At 38.0% G+C, this 21,360-nt stretch overlaps 1 protein-coding gene across 1 annotated transcript in view; it reads right to left on the reverse strand.

The window, feature by feature from the left end:
* The window catches only part of WDR17 (WD repeat domain 17), an 89,968-nt gene that overhangs the window by 45,557 nt on the left and 23,051 nt on the right, over positions 1-21,360 (reverse strand). The window contains exons 4-10 of the mRNA XM_049631802.1: positions 19,491-19,721; positions 14,120-14,371; positions 12,003-12,125; positions 9,218-9,402; positions 7,015-7,183; positions 4,336-4,427; positions 1,829-1,911 (exon numbers count right to left, since the gene is read on the reverse strand). Of these exons, the coding sequence (XP_049487759.1) occupies positions 1,829-1,911; positions 4,336-4,427; positions 7,015-7,183; positions 9,218-9,402; positions 12,003-12,125; positions 14,120-14,371; positions 19,491-19,721 (1,135 nt within the window). The remainder of the gene's footprint in view (positions 1-1,828; positions 1,912-4,335; positions 4,428-7,014; positions 7,184-9,217; positions 9,403-12,002; positions 12,126-14,119; positions 14,372-19,490; positions 19,722-21,360) is intronic.

A 21,360-nucleotide genomic window follows, 5' to 3' on the forward strand; every position in this document is an offset into this window, starting at 1 on the left:
AAAAACAAAGCCAGAATCGTTTAATTCAAAAGGATAGAGACCTTGTCTGCAAAGCACAGGGAACATTTAAAAGCACTGTGTAATTACCAATTATACGTATGTTTACATCGGACACTATTAATTATGGCGATCCACTTAATTTGGAGGTGATAAATTTTGATTTAGAAACTATTAGTTGAGGAAACACCTAGTTTAATACATGTATTTGAAAACAAGGATCTGACATAAGCATTTGACTTTTAGCTTCAAAATTCAGCAGTTCAAAATCTGTATTTACGGCAACACATTTATAATGCCGGCTGCATGTACTATTGCACCAAACCCGAGACACAGAACTTATAACATTTTTCTGGCAAATTCTAATGCCAGAAAGAAGTTCTAACACCCGACTGTATCATTGCCAAAATACGATGGCTATTGATTCCATTAAAAAAAAAAAAAAAAAAAAAAAAAAAAAAAAGGGGCGCCTGGGTGGCGCAGTCGGTTAAGCATCCGACTTCAGCCAGGTCACGATCTCGCGGTCCGTGAGTTCGAGCCCCGCGTCAGGCTCTGGGCTGATGGCTCGGAGCCTGGAGCCTGTTTCCGATTCTGTGTCTCCCTCTCTCTCTGCCCCTCCCCCGTTCATGCTCTGTCTCTCTCTGTCCCAAAAATAAATAAAAAACGTTGAAAAAAAAATTTTTTTTTAAATAAAAAAAATAAAAAAAAGAAGCTGTGTATAAATTAACGTATTACAGGTTTTTCTAAGTCTCTAGAAAAAACCGTCTGAAACATCATTAGGCCAATGAAAACTTTTGGAACTACCTGGGAGTGGTGGTGATCTATGCTTACAAATGTTTAGTCACTGCCTGTGGTATTGATCAAATAAGCGGGGTCCTGACAGTGCATGGGAAAGCTAAATGTGTATCACCGAACCAAAAACCTCAGAGGCACATCTCTTGTATTTGGCTATTTATCGATTAGCAAATAGTTCTTTTCAGGGGGAAAAAGCCACTAATATTGTTATTTCTGAAACTTTTAACTTCCTGGTGAAAAGATCTTTGGTTTCCATAACAACTATCTTTTTCACTGAAAGTTAAAAATGAGGAAGAGAAAATTGGGCTGGGGATTGCAAAACCTAACAGGAGACAATGCTTACTATATTCTCAACAGCCATGTGTGTCTACACCACCTGTCAAAGATGACAATGCTTATAGCTCCACGGTAGCATCATTTGCTAACAGACATTTGTTTAACTCAAAGGCAATTCTTCCCTTCCATACATTTCTTGGAAACCTACTTCTTCCTGGGACTTAACAGAATGAAGAAAGCACATACTTCTGAAACACAGGGTCAAAGATATTAGCCACCTAAAAAAAGGCATCACCCACATGTATTACTTTATTCCTCCTTGCAAAGGCTTTTCATCCTTTTATAAATAACAGCATCTACAAAAGGTGAACAAGTTTCTAGAGCACTTGTATCTCTTGAGCCACTTGTAAAACTAGAATACCACTCCCTTAAAAATGTGGTGAGGATTATTTAGGCTCTTAGTGAGAAGTCCTTCAAGTTTCTTTGAGGCAATTCACAGTATTTTAGTTATATCTCAGGTGGTAGTTCCATTTAGAAAGGAATTATTGGTTTATGTGTTTTAAACATCACCGCACTCCTATTCCTAATACAGTAAAGCAACACAGCATGTGCCTAGATGGGTTTACATATATTTAGGATAGTTGCTAGCGCTGTACAAATGGGATCTCACCGACTGTTTTAATGTATGCGCTAACACGATACAATTGGTATTATCAAATGTATCTTTTATAAACAGGATAACTTCATACACAGTACTTACCAGAAACCGTCACCACTGCAGGTGGCTATTCTTTTGGAATCTTTATGACTCCAGGCAACGCAGAATATTCCGTTTTTTCCATGCTTCAAAAAATGCAAAATACCTATCAATAAAAAATAATTCACCCCTTTTTTCTCATATTTATTTACTTCTTGTATTGCTTCTCTATTAGGAAGTTACTCTAGATGACGCTAACAGAGGCATTATTGTCAACAGCAGAAAGCTGGGTATATGCTTTTAAAATGAATAAAGCTATCACACTTAAGAAACAAAACCTCTGTCTTGACATATAACTTGAGTGGCTCTACTCATTTTTTGCAGACATTGGCATAGAGCCAGAATCTGCTTCCTCGGCCATCTGTAGAATAAAGCTCTGCTTAATGCCTTTCCCCGAAGTGCCACTCGACACGAAGACGGTTATCTATCTGCTTCCTAACCCAGGGCTACAACTACAGTGTACTAAATACTGCAAGAAATTGTTATTAGTGACTGTTCTTCTAAATTTCGAAGTTTTATTTTTATAGAAACAAAGGAGAATGGATTTAAGGTTATTCCTATAACAAATCACTCTATGTTGACCTGTTCCTCTACATTCTTGGACTGGGGAAGGGGAAGGGACAGAGTCACAGCTAGTATGATAAAGATTTTTAAAACCACAAGGAACATATTATTCGTGGGAACGTCATTCATCAACAGGGATATGGGTGAATAAAAGTTGCAATCAATCCATTTCCAACTTTTATTTAACTTTAAGTTCAATTGTGGCTGCTGCTAGGGAGAGACTAAAGTAACTTCCTACCCTGAGTTTTAAGACTCCTTTACTAAAATGGTCTCTAGTTGGCTCTTTTTTCCTCTTTGGGGGTTGAGGTAGGCAGCTGTGTAACGACGGGTACAAAAATGGAGGTGGTCTCTATACTCATGTAGTTGAAGGAGTGGAGGCCTTCCGTCAGCCTTGTTTGTCCCAAGGAAAGTGCACTTATGGCTTGAAGACCGTACCTAACTCGGTTAATTAAAGCTGGCATTGTCCCATATTTATCATCCTAGAGGGAGGCACTTTTTAGATCAGTCTCGACTATGCTACTGAATGCCGGGAGTCTTCCCGTATGGACATGAGAGACGGCCCCGATGCCAGGATGCAGGGCTGCTGGAGGCCGGACGTGCCGCGGTGGCACTGATGGACACATATTTGAGGTCACAGATGCCAAGATGCTATAAGAAGAGATCAACAGGACTGACACCTAAGGATAACATTTTTCAATTAAGGCCAAAAGTTTCTTTCTCGAGTTCTTCTTTTCTTTTTACATGACCACTAAGGGATAGGTAGTGTTCTTGGTGGGAGGGAAGAGGGCAGGTTGGGGGCACAGCTGAAAGGGAAGTATTGTTATGCAGAGAAAGGGAGGGACGTAACTACATGGTCCTTCCTCAAGGCTTCGTCTTTGCTTACAGGTGGTGGGTAACATTTCCCTAATACGCTGCATTTGCCGCATTACTTTAGTGTCCCCTAGAACATCGAAGCTGTTTAACCCTTGTGGGAATATCAGATTTTGTACAAGTGGTTTGAAAGCCTGAAGTATAAACCATTTTCAAATAAATTATATATTCAATAAACTTCAATAGCAATCATTTGAAATGACTGAAATTTTGAAATGGTGAGAGATGCTTTTCCTATTTCCCTTGATTCATACCTAACACATTCTAACAAGGTCATGTGGTTCCCAAATACCAGCGGTACTCTGTAGAATACGGGCTGGCAATTTAACTCCAGGCAGAAGTCAAGCATGATCTGAGACACTGCAAGCATGAAGAGGGGAGGTTTTCGTGCTTGCCGTGGAACAACAGAACTTGAGAAGTGGAAGGAAATCCAAGAAACCGTATAATCCAACTTCACCATCTCACAGGCGAAGAACCCAGTTCAAGACATTAAATGACTCTGCCGGCGTCAGAAGCTGGTTAGTAACAGAATTCAGGCCGTAATTTCGAACTTGTTCTGAGTTCGGTCTTTTGACAACCAATTGAGTATCTGCCTAGAAAATTCTGTGGAGGAGGATTCAGAATTCCTTTGAATCTCTAGGGGCGCCTGGTGGCTCAGTCGGTTGAGCGACCGACTTTGGCTCAGGTCATGATCTCACGGTTTTTGAGTTCGAGTCCCGCGTCAGGCTCTGTGCCTGACGAGACAGCTCAGAGGATGCAGCCTGCTTCTGATTCTGTGTCTCCCTGTCTCTCTGCCCCTCCCCCACTCATGCTCTGTCCCTCTCTCAGAAATAAACATAAAAAAAAAAAAAGAATTCCTTTGAATCTCTAATGCAATTTTAGGAGAATTTTTATATCTTAGACCCATCTACATTTTTCAGAGTTCATTTCAACATGTGTATGTTCTCTTGGATTTTTTTCTAAGGGACAGAACATAATGTCACCTGGTGATTATTAAATTAAGAGAGAAAAGCATTTACAAAACATGAGGCAGTATAAGCCATCATACTACTCAGCTAGCAAAAAATAAACCTTACCTCATTAAATCGCTGTACCATTTTGCCCCTTTTCACATCCCAAATAAAAGCACCGTTTCGGGACGTTGCACCAGCAATGCAGTTTAAGTCACCTTAGGAAACAATTGGTTAGACATGATACGAAATGTTTGACGCATACGTATTTCTTTTCAAAAAGTAATTTTTGAAAAAGTAAGACTTGTACTTTGTATTAACAGTTCTTTTTAAATGTTTTATAATGGAAATTATGAAGTATATGCCAACAGAGAAGAGTATAATGAACGTAACCATCCCAGAGTTTCAACAATTACCAAACCACCATCAATCTTGTTTTGTCCATAGTCCCTCCTGGGTTGCATGGGAACAAATCTCTGACATTGTATCATTTCATCAGTAAATACCTCAGTATGGATGTCTAAGAGACTCTTTCGTTGACATGAACAAACTATCACAATCACAAATATAAAAACTATCAATAATTGCTCAATATTATCACATTTCCTGTCAGTGCTTACATTTATCTTTATCTTACACCTAGTTAATTTTGGGGGAGGGGTTAGGAAAGCATTTCTGTAGGGAGAATCACAGAAAAAATAAAAAAACATAAACTATGTTTTTAAGAAATAAAAAATCTGTGAAAATCAGACTGCTGCTAAGTTAGGAAATGGTCTAGGACTTAAGTATTTTTTGCAAGGCAGACAAAGAGAGACTTTGTCCATTAAAAGAAAGGAAGAGTTGCCATGTGCTACCTAGGAGTAAAACATGGAGTAAAAACATGGAGGAAATGATAAATTATTAGAAACCCGAAAAAATATGTAAGTCCTTACCGTGTTTCTAGTATTTTCATTCTGCTCCCCCTTTGGGTTCTCAAATTACTGGGGAGAAGTTTCTACATAAATCTGCACTTTGTTTTCTTTTCCTGCGGTAGCTACTCTAAAATTATGGCAAGTTACGCAATCCTCTCTACTCTACTTCCTATCGACCTGCGTTAGTCTTTTAAATTTTCTCCATACTTAACCAAAGTAGTGATTCATCGGTAATCACATTTCAAAATATCAAAGCAAAAAACCTTAAGAATTTCCATTTTCCAACATGTTTATTTTCTTGAGGCAAATTCTCAATGTAGAGTGAAATAATGCTTTTCAGTAAGATTAGGTTCTGGGTTACGATTTCAAACAATGGTTTTTACACTTAGAATTTCTAAGTAAGTTTTAGGGTTGAGACTTCTATAACATTCTGTAGGAGGAAGACTATCCAGCTACTGGCTGCCATGTGCTATGTCACTGCATCGGCTGGCCCAGTTCCTGCCTCCCTAGCCAGGGGCCCTGCTAAGCAGAAGCATATGGCACTGACGGAGAACACAGGCTTCAAAGTCAAACTGACAGCTGTTCACACCTTGATTCCACCACCACCCACTACGCACATAACCTTGGGTAAGTTACTCAACCTCGCTGACCTCAGACCCTCTTTAATAAATGTTGGTCATCACAAAAGACAAAATTGAAACGAATGTGAATAAGGCAGCGGGTAAGAGACCTAGTTAGCTCTTTTAATTCGTGAAGTAACTTTTTGTTTTCAATTAGCCTTGTATGCATAATGGCACTAAGTATGTTCTTAAAAGAACAACTACTGTCATTAAGAGTTTGAAGTAAAACCGGCTTCTGGATCTTCTCCTGATTGTTAGAGATAAGGGCTAAATAAAACAGCAGTAGGTTCCTAGCCTTTTTTGTATCACAGACCTCTATGAAAAATCTGATTCCTAAGATAATCTTTGACAGACATTGGCACATACACACATACGCTAAAACTTTTATGCATGAAATCCAAGAGACTCCCAGAATCTCTGAAGATGTCTAAAACCCTCGATAGCCCATAAATTCAAGGCTGATCATCCCTGTGCATGAAAAGATAATCTCAAAAAAAGCTATATCCTGGTTATACGTGGATTTTAAATTCATATGTCACCGTTAGCACAAGTAAGGAAAACATCCTATATACTTTATAAAGTGAAAAATTCATTTAGGTGTGTAAAATGATTTATTATAGGGCAATAATGTTTTGAAAAAAAATGTCAGAAGTTTCAAGGACATCTCTTCTCTCCTTTACGTACGGGAAGGTATAAAGATAGCATCTTTCTGAGATCAAAACAAAAGACCCTATTCTGGCAATAACAGTTCTTCAATATTACAAAGGTGAACTTTATATAGAATTACATAGTCACAATGGAACTGTGATGATTATATAATCATTCATATTTGCAAATAGCTGTATCAGGGAAAGATATGGATTATAATTTTTTATTATTTTTTTTACTTTCATGTGTTTGGCTCATATGAAAATTTTAAGGAAAACTTTTATCATATAAAATGTGTTGTACCTTTCAAGGCACAGCTATACAAATGCAACTAAAACCAGAAGGGTCAAGATGACCCTTACTGACTGTGGTTTTCGTAAATGATTATGTCACATAGAAGGGCTCCGAAATCAACAGACCTGCAGGGGAAGTCTATTCCAAAACCTCACAAAAACAGAACCAACATACATGCTAGAACTAATTTGCCTCTACAATCCTCTGGAGCAAGATGGCATTGAGAGAAGAACATAACCCAAACGAAAACAGAAGTTAAGAAAGTCATTTAGCTGTATTTTTTTTTTTTTTCCATTTAATTGTATTCTCTATTTTAATGAGCTGAGTCTTACCTGGAGCCCACGAGAGGGAGTAAACAACGCCTTCGTTCCCCGGGGACGTGTGCACGGCTGTCAACGTGTTTATATCCCAGACTTTTATGGTGCCATCAAATGAAGCTGTCGCCAAAAGGTTGGGGTCGTCGGGTTTGAATTTGCAGTCAAAGATTGTTTCCACATGCCCCTGAGAATGCAGCACAAAGAAGTCAGAACTACTGGGGACAATTCATGTGATTCATGAACAAATGACAATGTCTAATCAGGTGACACATGGACCACGGTTTCAAACATTCATGTTAAAATAGATAATATATACTAACATAGTAATACAAAATGAGAATCGCTGCTGTGGTTGAATGTTTGCTGTGCTGTTATTACTAGACTCTTTTATACAGATCTAGATTTTATTCAACCACAATACCTCAAAAATCAGCAACAAAATACAAAAAAATTCCCAAGTGTCATTTGTCAACTTCAATTCAAAAACACAAAACATGTCTTTTCTGATTATTATATTCCAGAAATTTATAAAGTGGGCGCCTGGGTGGCTCAGTCAGTTCAGTGTCTGACTTTAGCTCAGGTCATGAGCTCACAGTCATGAGTTCAAGTCCTGTATCGGGCTCTCTGCTGTCAGCACAGAGACTGGAGACTGCTTCAGATCCTCTGTACCCCCTTTCCCTGTCCCTCCCCAGCTTGTGCGCTCTCTCTCTGTCTCAAAAAATAAATAAAAATACTAAAAGAAAAGAAATTTATAAAGTAATTAACTATTAACAGTTACTGTGTCTTTCTGGTAGCATAATAAAAGACGAAGATAAAACTGAAACTATGGGCCCTTAAATGCAACTCTTTTTTATACCATGACGTACGCTAAAAGAATGTCATGATTTTGGGAGAATTGAAAAGTATCCAGCATGGCTTTGGTTTTTAATTAGTCTTGTTCCAAATTTTCTAACAACTTTATTCTTTAAAAATTGTAAGGAAAAAAAAAAATCACCGTCTCTTCAGACTGGCAGGCATTATCAAAATGAAAGGAGCCACTGCAATAACTTATCATCAAGGACTATTTGTTTTTTTTAGAACTATAAAACGTTTTCTAAAGAAAACATTTTGAAATGAAGACACATACTCGATAGAAACTCTACTGAACTTCGATTGCATGACTACTCCTTTGCTAATAGAAGTTGTTACAAATTTAAATGTAGTTTTGTATTTTTCCCTCTTCCCTTTCATAAATTTTTTTTGTAAGCAAATGGTAATCTGAAGTAGGAGAAGAGTTCACCACACTGGGAAATAATTTACATGGAAAGAAAATTAAATAATCTAGAAAAAAATCTACAAATGGAATATTTAAAAATAAGCTACACATCGTTACAACATTTTTTTGGGTTACCTTTCCATTTTTTTTTGAAGATGAAATTAAACATGTCCTAAAATGATACAGTCTTAGTGATTCTTTCCCTCAATTTTTTTTTTTTACCCAGGGCAATTATAGCTCTAGATCCATTTTCTAAGTTTTTCTGCATAAAAACAACCAACACTTAAAATTTTCTTAAGTATCTGGATCAGTCTAATGCAACATGATATACATTATTACATGCCTTCATTCAACTAAACTTAATAAAGTCTGGCTGTGTGGCAGGCACGATTTCACGTCATGGGGATAAAAAACCAGACAAAAACATGAGTCCACAGCGAGTCTGTATTCTATTTTACACAGGGGCTTCATGATCACAAGAACAGAAGTTCACAGAATCAACAGATTTATTGTACTGATTCAATAACAACAATAAATCTTAGGAGAACACTGAACTCAACCTTATTCATTTCACAGATATGAACAATAAAGCTTGGACTTGTCCTTCCTTCTAAAAGAATACCGGTTTCTTATTTTACTTCCAAAATACAGTACAGCAATGTAATTTCCCAATACTACATGAAGGAGCCACAGGGTGTACACAAAAATGGGAACACTACCAACCATGTGCAGTAATCATGATAAAACTAAATACTAATGAAGTGTAATGTTTAAAATTTTAAGAAACGTAATAGTTTTCTTATCATCCTATATAAAATTCTAAATTGTTGCAGCCAACCAAGATAAGGTCCTAACATACGATCCTTTGCAAAAATAATTTTAACAATATTAATATGCAAGTAAAAGTAATTATCATATGCTACCACAAAATAAGTGTTGTTTATAAAGGAAGGAATGACTTACCAAGTCCCTAAGAAAATCCCACTTCTTGGCTCCTAGGTCATAAAGCCCAACCCCACCATCCAAGAAACAGCACACGACATGACCGGGAGGAAGAGAAAATGCTTGATTCTGTGTCAAAGTTGGGGGAGGAACTGCTTCACTCGTTGAGGACGTATAATGATTTTTCGTTGGAGACTGGGTTGAAACTAAAAAAGAAAAGAATAAACAAGTAAGTATTTATACCAACAGCTTCCCATAGTTTATCAAGATGCCCCTTTGTTTCCTTTTATCCAGAATTTATATCAATAAACCGCTAGACGATAACCATATTTTCTGCCACAGGAGTAATTCAGCAGCACTGTCAAAAACCATACATACATCTATGTAGAGGTGGAGATGATTTTGCAAGGATATGTATAAACGTGCAGGTGGAGAAAAACGGATGAAAATTAGTGAGTGAGGAACCACAATATGTGGTAAATACTTGGTTTCATATCTCCCCATAAATTAAAGCACAGCATGATTATTTTTTAATTAGAATCTTCTCTCAAAATGCTGACTAACGGCTCACTTCCCCTCTACAGACACAAACATGCGTGAAAGTTTTTATTTCAAGGCTAATAACGCTCTTCCACTAATTTCCAATCCAATGAAAATAATTATTTTTGACGTTATTTATAATTCAAATTTAGCACCCAAATTAAGAATCACAACTGTCTGACGTACATTCACATCGCAATTTTTCTTTCTTCTTCCTTAGGTTTATTTTTACTGTTCACATATTTCCATTTCTCAACTTTCGATTATATTCTTTGTCACATATTTTGTCTTCTTTCAAGAAGTTTTGCCTTAGAATGTGAATATTTTCTTGCAAACACAAATCAAAGTAATGATACTGCTGTAAATGATCAGACCAATCTATATTAGTTAAATAGTGGAATATAAATAAAAATATTTTCCAGTAAATTCTTTTTGATCCAAATAAAGCCTTCCTTACTACATTCAATGTGATAATATTCATTTCTCAGAATCTGAGAATTACAGGAAGCCCAAACTAGCATAAACCATGAATAACAAAAAAGGCATTTGGTTCAACAAAATTCTGCTGACAGTTTGGTTAAAATTAGTATGTTCCATGGCTGGTTTCTCTAATATTTTAATTTGTTGACATTATGGGTGATTGTGACATTAAAAAAAAATTGTTTTTAACGTTTATTTTTGAAGGAGAGAGAGACAGAGTGTGAGAGGGGTGGGCAGAGAGACAGGGAGACGCAGAATCTGAAGCAGGCTCCAGGCTCTGAGCAGTCAGCACAGAGCTGGATGCGGGGCTCGAACCCACAAAGCGAGAGATCATGACCTGAGCCGAAGTCGGATGCTCAAACGACTGAGCCACCCAGGTGCCCACTGTGACATCTTTTATGTACCTATGTATCTATAACTTATCTTTTTGAAGAATTTGGTGACTATGTCTATATTTGAAAGTTTTCATTTTTACATATTTTTTTTATTCCACATTTTGTTACATTAAAAAATTGAGGAGGGGAGAGGAATGAGATAGATATCTAACAACGGGTAGCCTGAAGTGATCTACTAAAAAAATCACAAGATGGCTATGTGCTTCTTTTTATTTTTGGTATTATCTCTAATGGGCAGGGGAGAAACTGTAATAGTTCAGTCATCCCATGGTAGCAACTAAACACAACTAACTTCAAAAAAAATACAGGATGCATGGATATGCTGGCCTCCAGCACAGGACTTGTCTGGCCCTAATGTTTCTGTCCCCTCCAGTTTCCAGGATCCAGGAGTGTTAGGCCTGCACAGCAAAGCTTAAATGTATGGAAAGCCTGGAAATGTATGAAAGCTCTGCCAACACAGAGACCTTCCCCTACTTGCATCACCCACTAAATTCGACACCAAATTTGCAACCAAAACCATAGGCTTTGATTAGGTCTTGCTAATTTTTTACTGTATTCTAAAGAGGGGCAGGAGTAAGGAGGCGTCAGGAGCTCTTGAATGCTCGATCATTAAATTCCCTTCCCCATGTTCTTCTCCGATCCACACAGAAATGAAAGCACTACGAACCACATGGAGCAATCATGATGGACTTAACAGGAAGTCAATCTCTGTTTCCTCCCTTAATTTGAATTAAGAAAAATTCTAAACCTCCCCCACATGCCAGATGGTTTCCTTTAGAGCTTAAGTGTAGTTTATTATTTCTCTTCATTAAAAAAGCAACAAAAGATAATCGAGAAAAAAAGTAGACAAAAATAAATAATATCCTAAATAGCAGCTATGAGTCCAGTGACAACTGGTATTCACACATGTAACATATGTTCCAGAGCCTAGGTTTCAAGCATTTGGGTTCTTTCAACTCTCTTATAAACCCTACAGATTGTAAAAGAGCCACAGTTAAGACATAAAATGTCCTAGTTCAGACCAATGTTATTTGATCCCATTACTCGCGATATTTGCTATTTTCACAATGATCATTGTTTCATTTTCCCCATGTAGATAATTTCAGATTATCTTAACATTCTCATCTATTAGCATTTTTTCCTCTTTTTAAATTCATTAGCATTTAAAAAATGCAACTTGGCTCTAAATATTTTCAACTTAGTAATATTAGATATTATGTGGCCTTAACGGGTCCTTTAGTACATACATTGTCAAAGGCTATTTTTAAAAATCTGCTTTTCAGGAGCATATAGTATTTGCTATGTTTATATATCATTATATCAGTCACTTCATTTGATAGCAACAAATCTGACATTTTAAAATAGTACATTTTGATGATATTTTTACTTACATTTTTTTCTTGGAGGAGAATTAAGTACATGTAAGCAGTGAAACCCTGTTTTCTTTAGTTTAAAATTATCTATAGGTGTTGTTCGTGAAACATTCCAAATACGCAAAACACCCACTTGAGAATCTAGTCGGATGAAGAAAACAGCATTGTATTAACGAATATTATTTGAAATATAAAATGCCCAGACATAAAAGAAATAACGAAAACCTCAACTTGTAGATTCTTAGCACCACTTATCAACATTCTTCAAACAATATTGCACAATAACACAGAGAAACAGATGAAATAGTATTCATCCTTTACATTTTTGGCTCGTTTTGCTTTCACTTTTCTGTTCCAAATCCTCTCCTAGGGTGAAAGACTGCCCACCTTGGCAGTATCCCCTACAAAGGTTATCATCAGAGTCTGATCACAAAAAAGGCAGCCCACTGCCCCACTTGCTTCAGGAAAGCCATCTACAGAAACTGTCCACCGCTAACACTAAGTAATATTTTGTCTTTTCAAATGCTGGTAAAATGCTCCCTCGCCCACTTGTCAGCAAACAAGGACTACCTAAGGGCCAATTAGAAAGCTCCCTCCCTTCCAAAAAATCCCACCTATTATATACAAGCTACTTTGGAAAATATTCTGGCAGTGCCTCACATGATAATGAAAGCTACCATATGACTCGCCAGCTTCACTCCCACACATACACCCAACAGAACGATAAACACGTCCACACAAAAGTCTGTATGCAAACGTTCATCACAGCATTATTTACGATAGCAAAAAAAAAAAAGTGGAAAGAAGGTAAATGTCTGTCAACTGGTACATGGCTAAACCAAGTGTGGCGTGGCCACACAATGGAGTAGTATCCTTGCACAAAAAGGAATGAAGTACAGACACACACCGCAACATGGATGAACCTTGAAAACTTTACGGTTAAGTCAAAGAAGCCAGACACACGCACTGAACCATTCCGGTTCTCGGAAATGTCTGGAGTAGGTAAATCCACAGAGAGAGAGAGCAGTTTAGCAGCTGACATGCACTCCTGTGTGCACCTGGGGCTGTGGACAGCGGCTGACGGAGAGTGCCTGCTAATGGTTACAGAGTCTACCGGGGCAACGACAAAATGTTGCGGCAGGAGGTGGTGGCAACGGATGTACAACTTTGCGCCTACAGAAGTCGCTGAAGTCTACGCTTCAAAATGCTGTTTTATTGCATGTGAATTTTAACTCCATAATAATGAAAGCATACTGAAAATGTTCAGGTCTATCATCAATTATATCCTAGGAAGTGAAAGGCCATTTCGATACTTAAGTAAGACTCCATGCACTTCCACGTGTGACCTAAGTGCTTAAGGATGTCAAGAATTTCTTTAAGACGGTGGGCAGCATGCAAACTCTCTTATCCCACATGAAGCAAATGTGGGAGGTAGTCACACAGTAGCTCAAAGTACTCAGCCTTTCAGAGACTTCTCTCTTGGACCCTAAGTAAACAGAAGTAGTTATTTAATCCTTAATTACCATTTTGAATGCCCTCATTTTCCCTTCCCATCACTTCTTAGCTTTACTAATTCTCTCACAATTAGGCAACCACGAAGGGCTTCTGTTCTAGCCATGGTAATAAATTCCACTTTCATTTCCAACCTACGTTGAAAATGCCTTGGTCTCTCTCGGTACCCGTGGCCCCTGACGACCAAAATCATCAGTGAGGAAACAAGCTCCCAGCCAGGTCAACCGTTTTTCTAGTCAGTACTTTTCCTGTCATCCTTCCATGCCTGAAACTGTATTGTCTGTGTCTTCTGTATGCACGTGAACACAAAAACATGAGCGCACGTGTGTGTACATGTGTGCTCATACAGACTATATTCCAGTTTATTATCAAAAACCTGGAAAACTGGGCCTTAATTTCATTTTTATCATTATGTTAATGACACACAATATAAAGGAAAGTAAACTAGGCATTTATTATAATAAATGATAATAAAGGAAAGTAAACTAGGCATTTACTATAATAAATAATACTGGGATATTAATTCATTTTACACAAAATTAACCAATAAAAGGGTATCATTTCCCTGACTCCATTAAAGAATAAACATATATTTAAAACTCTGGGGACCAGGGTAAACTTACCTCCAGTGACAAACATCCCGGGAGCACTGGGAACCCAGGCCAAGCACTGGACAGAGGCCGCTGCACTGGGAAAATTAAATGTTGTGATGCAGTAAAGGGATTCCGAATCTAGTAGGCGAATTCCAAAGTGCAAATTAGCCACAAGGAGATAATCGGTAGACAGCGGGTCCCATTCCAGGGCTGTCACTGGATCTTCTTCATCTGTCCCTTCAAGAGAGTCAGGTCTCAGAACATGTTTCTGACTTTTACTACCTATTAAAATATAAAGAAGAAAGATTTTAAACACAAGGCTCAAAAGAAAATTATTGAGGTGCGCCTGGGTGGCTAAGGCAGTTAAGCGTCCGACTTCAGCTCAGGTCGTGATCTCGCAGTCCATAGGTTCGAGCCCTGCGTCAGGCTCTGTGCTGACAGCTCAGAGCCCAGAGCCTGCTTCGGCTTCTCTGTGTCCCTCTCTCTGCCCCTCCCCGGCGCGTGCGTGCTCTCTTTCTCCCTCAAAAATAAATAAAAACATTAAAAAAGAAAAGAAAATCAGTAACTGTGATCGTATTAATTTTCTCTCTGCATAGTGCTAAAGTCTGGCATCTGTGTGCAGAAGTCACCATGGACACTTGAGCGCAGGAGGACGTGGAAGCCTCAGCTGCAATCCCTAGAGCCCAAATGCTTCTGTTTGTTCCCAAAACGCCAAAGGAAAAAGACGCAGATAAAGAATACCAATGCTCTTGTCATCAACTACAGTTTGCACTGAGTTACAACAGTGTAGAGGCGGGGAGGTGCTTACCAAGAGGAGCACCTGTAGTGATTAAAAGCACAGACTTGGCAGTGGACTGCCTGGGTGCAAAGCCTGGTTCCACCACGGACAAGCTGCGTTCTCGGACAGGACGCCGAGTCTCTGTGTGCTCGGGTTCCTCATTTGTATGATGGAGAACAGAACAATACTTAGCTTGCAGAGTTTTGTTAAAGATTAAGGGAGTTAGCTGCTTAAAGGGCTAAGAACGGGAGGGCCTCTTAGAAGCATCATATCGGTATTTACTGTCCCTCCTCGTGCATCAGAGCATCTGTCGTAACCATAACTCACTCCCGACATCAGGTACAAATAAGGCAGCCAGAAAAACAGGGACATAAAACATGTGGAACTGAATGAAGCAAAGAATGATCAAACAATCCTCTTGTGCCTTCCCAACTGAGATACAACTGGCAATAGGGAAAAACATGCTTCTGCTGATACACCACACAGGGCTCCAATTAGCCAGCCTCGGTTCCCAGAAGAACGGCAGTGAAACAACAGAATTCAGAGGCCATGATGTTAACACAAAGAACCCACTCCTCCTGAGTATTATAAACCCTGCAAAGTGTGTTTACTAAACCATAACCCACTGACAGACACCAGAGCCCTTTCTGTAATCTCATCATTACACATTGTTTTTCAACGTACCAGATTATAAAAGCAGAAAAAATAAATTTCCTTGGATATATCTGTAAAGTGAACTGAACACCTTACAGTTTCTGAGCTGGGAGTAAATTTGTCAGAATACACTGCTCTTCATAATGCTCATCTTACAAGGGCAGAATTTTATTTAGAATTTTTACACATAAAATCATAGAAGGCACATGTGATGTTTCATCAAAACTTATCAAATTTTTGCAATCATCATCAAGAAAAGTTTGGTTCTTCTTGCCCCAAATAAGCACCTTGCTAAAGTGCTATTTGATATAACAAACAGTAATGAATATTAAAATAGCTATTCACTGTAAGCCAGAGAGAGGAAGAAAAATTGATTCACCTAAGTTGTCCTAGTTATTTCTTAAGTAATTTTTAGGTATTTGCATATGCCAGTTAATATCAATGGCTTATCAAAAATATTCCAGCATGCAAAAAAAAAAAAAAAAAAGTAAATGCTAAATATTGAAATTGGGTTGCTTCAAAGCCCCATACAGTCAAAATGATTATGAGTTATAGCCATTGTTTCCTGATCTGTCTAGTACCAACATTTTTATTATTAAAAAATAGAAAGCTAAATCTGTAAAATTTTACAGCCAGGCATTAGAACAAGAGCTGATAATACTTTCATTATTTTATATGTATTTATGTTACTATTATTTATGTTCCATTTTATTATACAAATATCAGACAACTTGTGTTGTTAGATGAGGACAGGAGTGTATGACAAGACTCAGTAAGAAGATGAGGTTGACAATTTCTGTATGAAAAACAAAAACTGGGGCAAAGGAAAACTAGGGTTGAAAAATAAAATAATGAGGATAATGTATAATACACATATCTGTTCAAATTTTCATTTTGAGACCAGCAGCCCAAGCAAAGTGGAAAGAAATCAAGAAAGGTTACATAACTCAGGGTCCATAGGATAAAAATAAAACAAAAAGACAAAAAAAAAAAAAATGTGCTCAGGAGAAGCACAACTTTTCCCAGAAATGAGACCAGCAATACATGTCTCCTGTGTGTTTTCAAAAAGGGAACACAGCATTACATAGGGACAATGTCATCAACGTTCCTAAAATAAAACCATGCAAATTTGATTAATGCACATCCTTGGAATAATACCAAAGTCAATTCAATGAAAACATTCCTATTATGAGGTTAAAAAAAAATTCCAATGACCTGGCTTTGTCCAAAACTATTTAAAATAGCTAAAGCAGTTTTCTAATGTTTTTGGCCCTAGATTCCTCTGCTCATATGTGGATCTGTACGTGATCCAATACATTATTAAACAGAATAAAGTGGTGCTTTTCAGACTGAAAGGGAGAAGGCGCAAAAGAGAGATAAAGACAGGAAAGCAGAGAGCCTGAGGTCTTAGCCTCCTGTAAGAACCGGGGAGGACGTTAATTTCATCTTGTTGCACAGAGATAGAACCACCTGTTGTGCCAATAAGTCATTAAGAAAGTGACCCCTCCTTAGGAAAGGACAATACCAGTATGAATACTAACAGCCTCAAAGCTGCAAACTCACAGTGCAGAATGTAGTATTAGAACAAAAAGTAGTAGGTCCTTCACAACCATTAGCTCATATATGTGCAAGAGGAAAATACATAGCAGGATTATACCTTTTCTGATGTTGTGTACATATTCATTGCTATACATCCTATGGAATAAATGAGGTCAAGTCTGTTCGGGGTGGTTACCCATACAGGGAACTGTGTTCCCCTAAAAGATGTTGAAGTCCCAACCTCCAAGAATCTGTGAATGTGATTTTACTTGGAAATGGGGTATTTGCAGATGATAAATTAAAACGAGGCCATTAGGGCAAACAATAATCCAACATGACTGTGTCCTTATTAAAAAGAGAAATTTGGACACAGAGACCTGCATGCACACAGGGAGAACACCATGTGAACAGCGATGTTATGTTGTCACAAGCTAAGGAACCAGAAACTAAGAGACAGGCTAGAACAAAAAGCTTTCGCTGGTGCCTTCAGGGGGCCTGCTGACACCTTGATTTTGTGTCTCTGGTCTCTAGAATTAGGTCACAATAAATGTGTTGTTCTAAGCCATCCCGTGTGTGGAACTTGGTTAGGGCAGCCCTTGCAAGTCAACACATGGGTGGACCCAGAAAAATCATTTGATGACACGGGTAAAATGCACAAATTACTTTAATAACTTGAAGATGAGTTATGGGAAAATCTGGGCCCTTCTAGAAGTGACATGGGTTGGACTGCTGAAATATTATACATCCTAGCCTGACTGAAATCCACAAAAGGGAAATAAGGCAAAGGAAGTCTTTATCCATCCCTATCCTTTCTATGCCAGAATGAGCATACAACGTCTCAGTGTTTTAGGTCTTAGATACATAATACAATGTTTCAATGTCTTAGGAGTTAAAACCTCCAAAAATGCCTACTAGCAACAACAACAGACTAGTAACAATAATAAAGAAAAGAAAGCCATGGTCAAGGAAAAAGGAGATGGCCACAATGACAAATTATAAAACATGAATAATATCTAGAATGAAATTTGGACCAAAGTAAGCACACCCTCCTCAGTATCCTCTTTAGAGCTCAAAAAGATTCTCAAAAAGAAAGTATAACAATCCAGGGTGCTTGGGTGGCTCAGTCGGTTAAGCGTTTGACTTCAGCTCCGGTCATGATCTCACAGTTTGTGGGTTCAAGCCCCGCGTCGAGCTCTGTGCTGACAGCTCAGAACCTGGACCCTGCTTCGGATTTTGTGTCTTCCTCCCTCTCTGCTTCTCCCCTGCTCGTGGTCTGTCTCTCTCTCTCTCTCAAAAGTAAACACTTAAAAAAAATTTTTAAGTGAATATCAGATCCTGTTTGAAATACATTTGAGGTAAATTGACCCCAATATACCAATGTTTAATGTAACATTTTTTAACTTTAGAAAGATTGTTCCTTTAAGAAATATTTATTTGAATTTTCATGATTTCTTTGGTTCAATTTCAATTTTTTTCTTCCATTAATTTCAGGTAAGTTGAATGTAATCTGTTTTGTGAAAGTAGCGATCCTAACCGTAAAAAGCGCTTTTACCCATCTATCTAATGAATCAGGAGTCACATTTATTAACAGAGGTACCAGATGGCTAAAAGGATGTTTCTCAAATGGTAGCCATCCTTATTTATGAGTGGAGAGTTATTTAGGCAATTTTTAAAATTTTTCATTGCACAACTTCTCATTGTTTAAATTAAAAAAATAAACATAATTACTCAGACCCTTTAATTGAGCCAGATTGGTTAACTAGTGGGGGGCTCCACAGAGTTATTATTCCTTTTTATCTCAGGTTCAAAGTCTTTGCTAAGGGGTTGCAGCATCACAATGGTATTGTACAAGCAGGTAGGAAAGTATTTTTGAGTTGTATTAGTAAGTCATCATATATTTCTTTTTTTTGTAATTTTTTTATTTTTTTAAACTTTTTTGTTTTAATTTATTTTGAGAGAGAGCAGAGGAGGGGCAGAGAGAGAGGGAGTGAGAACCCAAGCAGGCTCCACCCTGTCAGTGCAGAGCCTGATGCGGGGCTTGAACTCACAGACCATGAGATCATGACCTGAGCTGAAACCAGGAGTCAGACACCCAATCAACTGAGCCACCCAGGCACCCCAAGTCATCATATAGTTCTTCTGTGTGTCCTTATTCATTCAGGCCACTTTCTAGGTAAATGTGCAAAAATGAACAAAAGACTTAGAACAATAAAATTATGGGGCAAGTGACAAGATTTAGGCTAATGCCAAGTCCAAACTGCACAGAGGAGTTATATCTATTACAACAACACTTCATGGTGCTGGATTATATTTGCACAACTATTATTTTACAATTAAAATATTGTTGACTTTGGCTGTATGTCGTGGAGAAAAGAAATTGTAAGTTAAGAAAAATAAACTTCAAGAGATCTTGACTAATTAAATTCTTACCTGGTTGAAAAATTGATAGACTTCCATCAATATGACCAAATACAACTTTCCCCCTTTTTTGGCTATGCCATCTGAATATACAGATATCAGACAAGAAGCTGTGAGCTTCCCTGTGAACAGTCACCCCACTCTCCGGTCCTGAGATGGTCCAAATGAACAGCGGGCCTCTGTGGGAAACAAATGCCACTGTATCACCTGCATTCCAGCACCAGCTAAGAGAGGCAGGCACCCCTAGAATAAACAAAATATAGACACGTAATAGACACATGTGGAGGAAGACCAGACCATGAAATACTATTTACGTTGCACACTGCTGAAACAACTTAAAATATAACAATAGTCTTGTTATTAAAATAATGTTACCTTCTAAGTTGGGAATTGGACTTATAAAGTAACCCCAAAGACTATAGGCCACCTGTGTAGGGTGCTTCCAAAATGGAAAAATACCTAGTTAGGGTTAAAACTACTAATATGATAATACGCTTCATATATTCAGGCATTTATAGAGTTTTTTTTTTTTCTTTCAGAAACTATGTAATCAAGCATTAAATTCCTATTGAGTTTTCGTATAGAAGACTTGCTATAGGCATTCTAGGTATAAACGTATGGGATACGATTCCTGCTTTACAGGACCTTAAACACAAGATAAAAATATAAAGTCCTGGGAAGATAAGGATCCATTGTATGAAAAGTTGAATGCTGCTATAAGAGTTTAAAAACAATAAAATTAATGCTATAGGACTGCCTGGGTGGCTCAATGAGTTGAGCGTCCAACTCCTGATTTTAGCTCAGGTCATGATCACAGGATCATGGGACTGAGCCCTGCATGGGGCTCCACGCTAAACATGGAGCTTACTTAAGATTCTCACACTCTCTCCCTCTGTCCCTCTCCCATGCTTGCGCTCTCTCTCTCTAAAATAAAAAACAAATAAATAAAATTTAAAATTAATGCCACAGTCTATGTTTTATCAGGGCTTAGATTCACATCTTAGCACTGCTTCAGATGAACTAAACAAATAACTACCTCTTAAACCTCTGCCTTCTCATCTACAAAATGGATATAAGTAAAAACAGCTGAACACCTATTCCACATGCATGTTAAGAAAGGATATATAATAATGTATGTAAAAGTCCCTTTTAAACTATAAAAGACATACTAAAGTTAATTGTATTCTCTTCACCATTACAGTGATCAAATAAATCATATATAAAGTGTTATGGTAAATTTCTAACTCAAGACAGAAATTATAAACGTGCCAACACAGATACTTTAAGCAACTGCGTCAGAATCAGCAAACTGAATATGTGTATCAGATCATTTGGAATTAGGGCCCAGGAATCTATCTGTAACAAGGTTCTCCAAATGATTTTGATGTGTAGAAAGGTGTGTAAACCACTGGGCTACTGTCCTGAAAAGAAACTGGATCTGAATTATACCTTGAGAGACAGCAGCAGACTTTAATATGTGGGATGAGTGGTATTTCCGAGGAAAAGGAAATGGTATGAATAAAGACACAGTCGGAAGCTGTTCACGGACAGTAAACTCAGTTTGTGTCACAGTCCTTACCACCCCACGGGCAGCAACTGGACGCCTAATGCCTGCCTTGGGGCCTGCCATCAAATGGGAACTCCATAAATGTTTATAGAAGGAATGAAAGAGCACATGAATAAGGCCATTAAAAAGCTGATGTGGTTTAGCATCCATTAACAGAAGGAGAACTTCCCAGTAAGGAGTAAGAGAATGGGTCAAACCACCACAGCACATGTGGAGAAAGCCAGAAAGCTGGGTCTCTGAATTGGGTTTCAGGAAATGCAGCGAGGAAGAGAAGGGACCAGAAACAGTGTCACACAGTTAAGACGGAAAACACTT

This window comes from Panthera uncia, chromosome B1, assembly GCF_023721935.1.
Source record: "Panthera uncia isolate 11264 chromosome B1, Puncia_PCG_1.0, whole genome shotgun sequence".
NCBI lineage: Eukaryota > Metazoa > Chordata > Mammalia > Carnivora > Felidae > Panthera > Panthera uncia.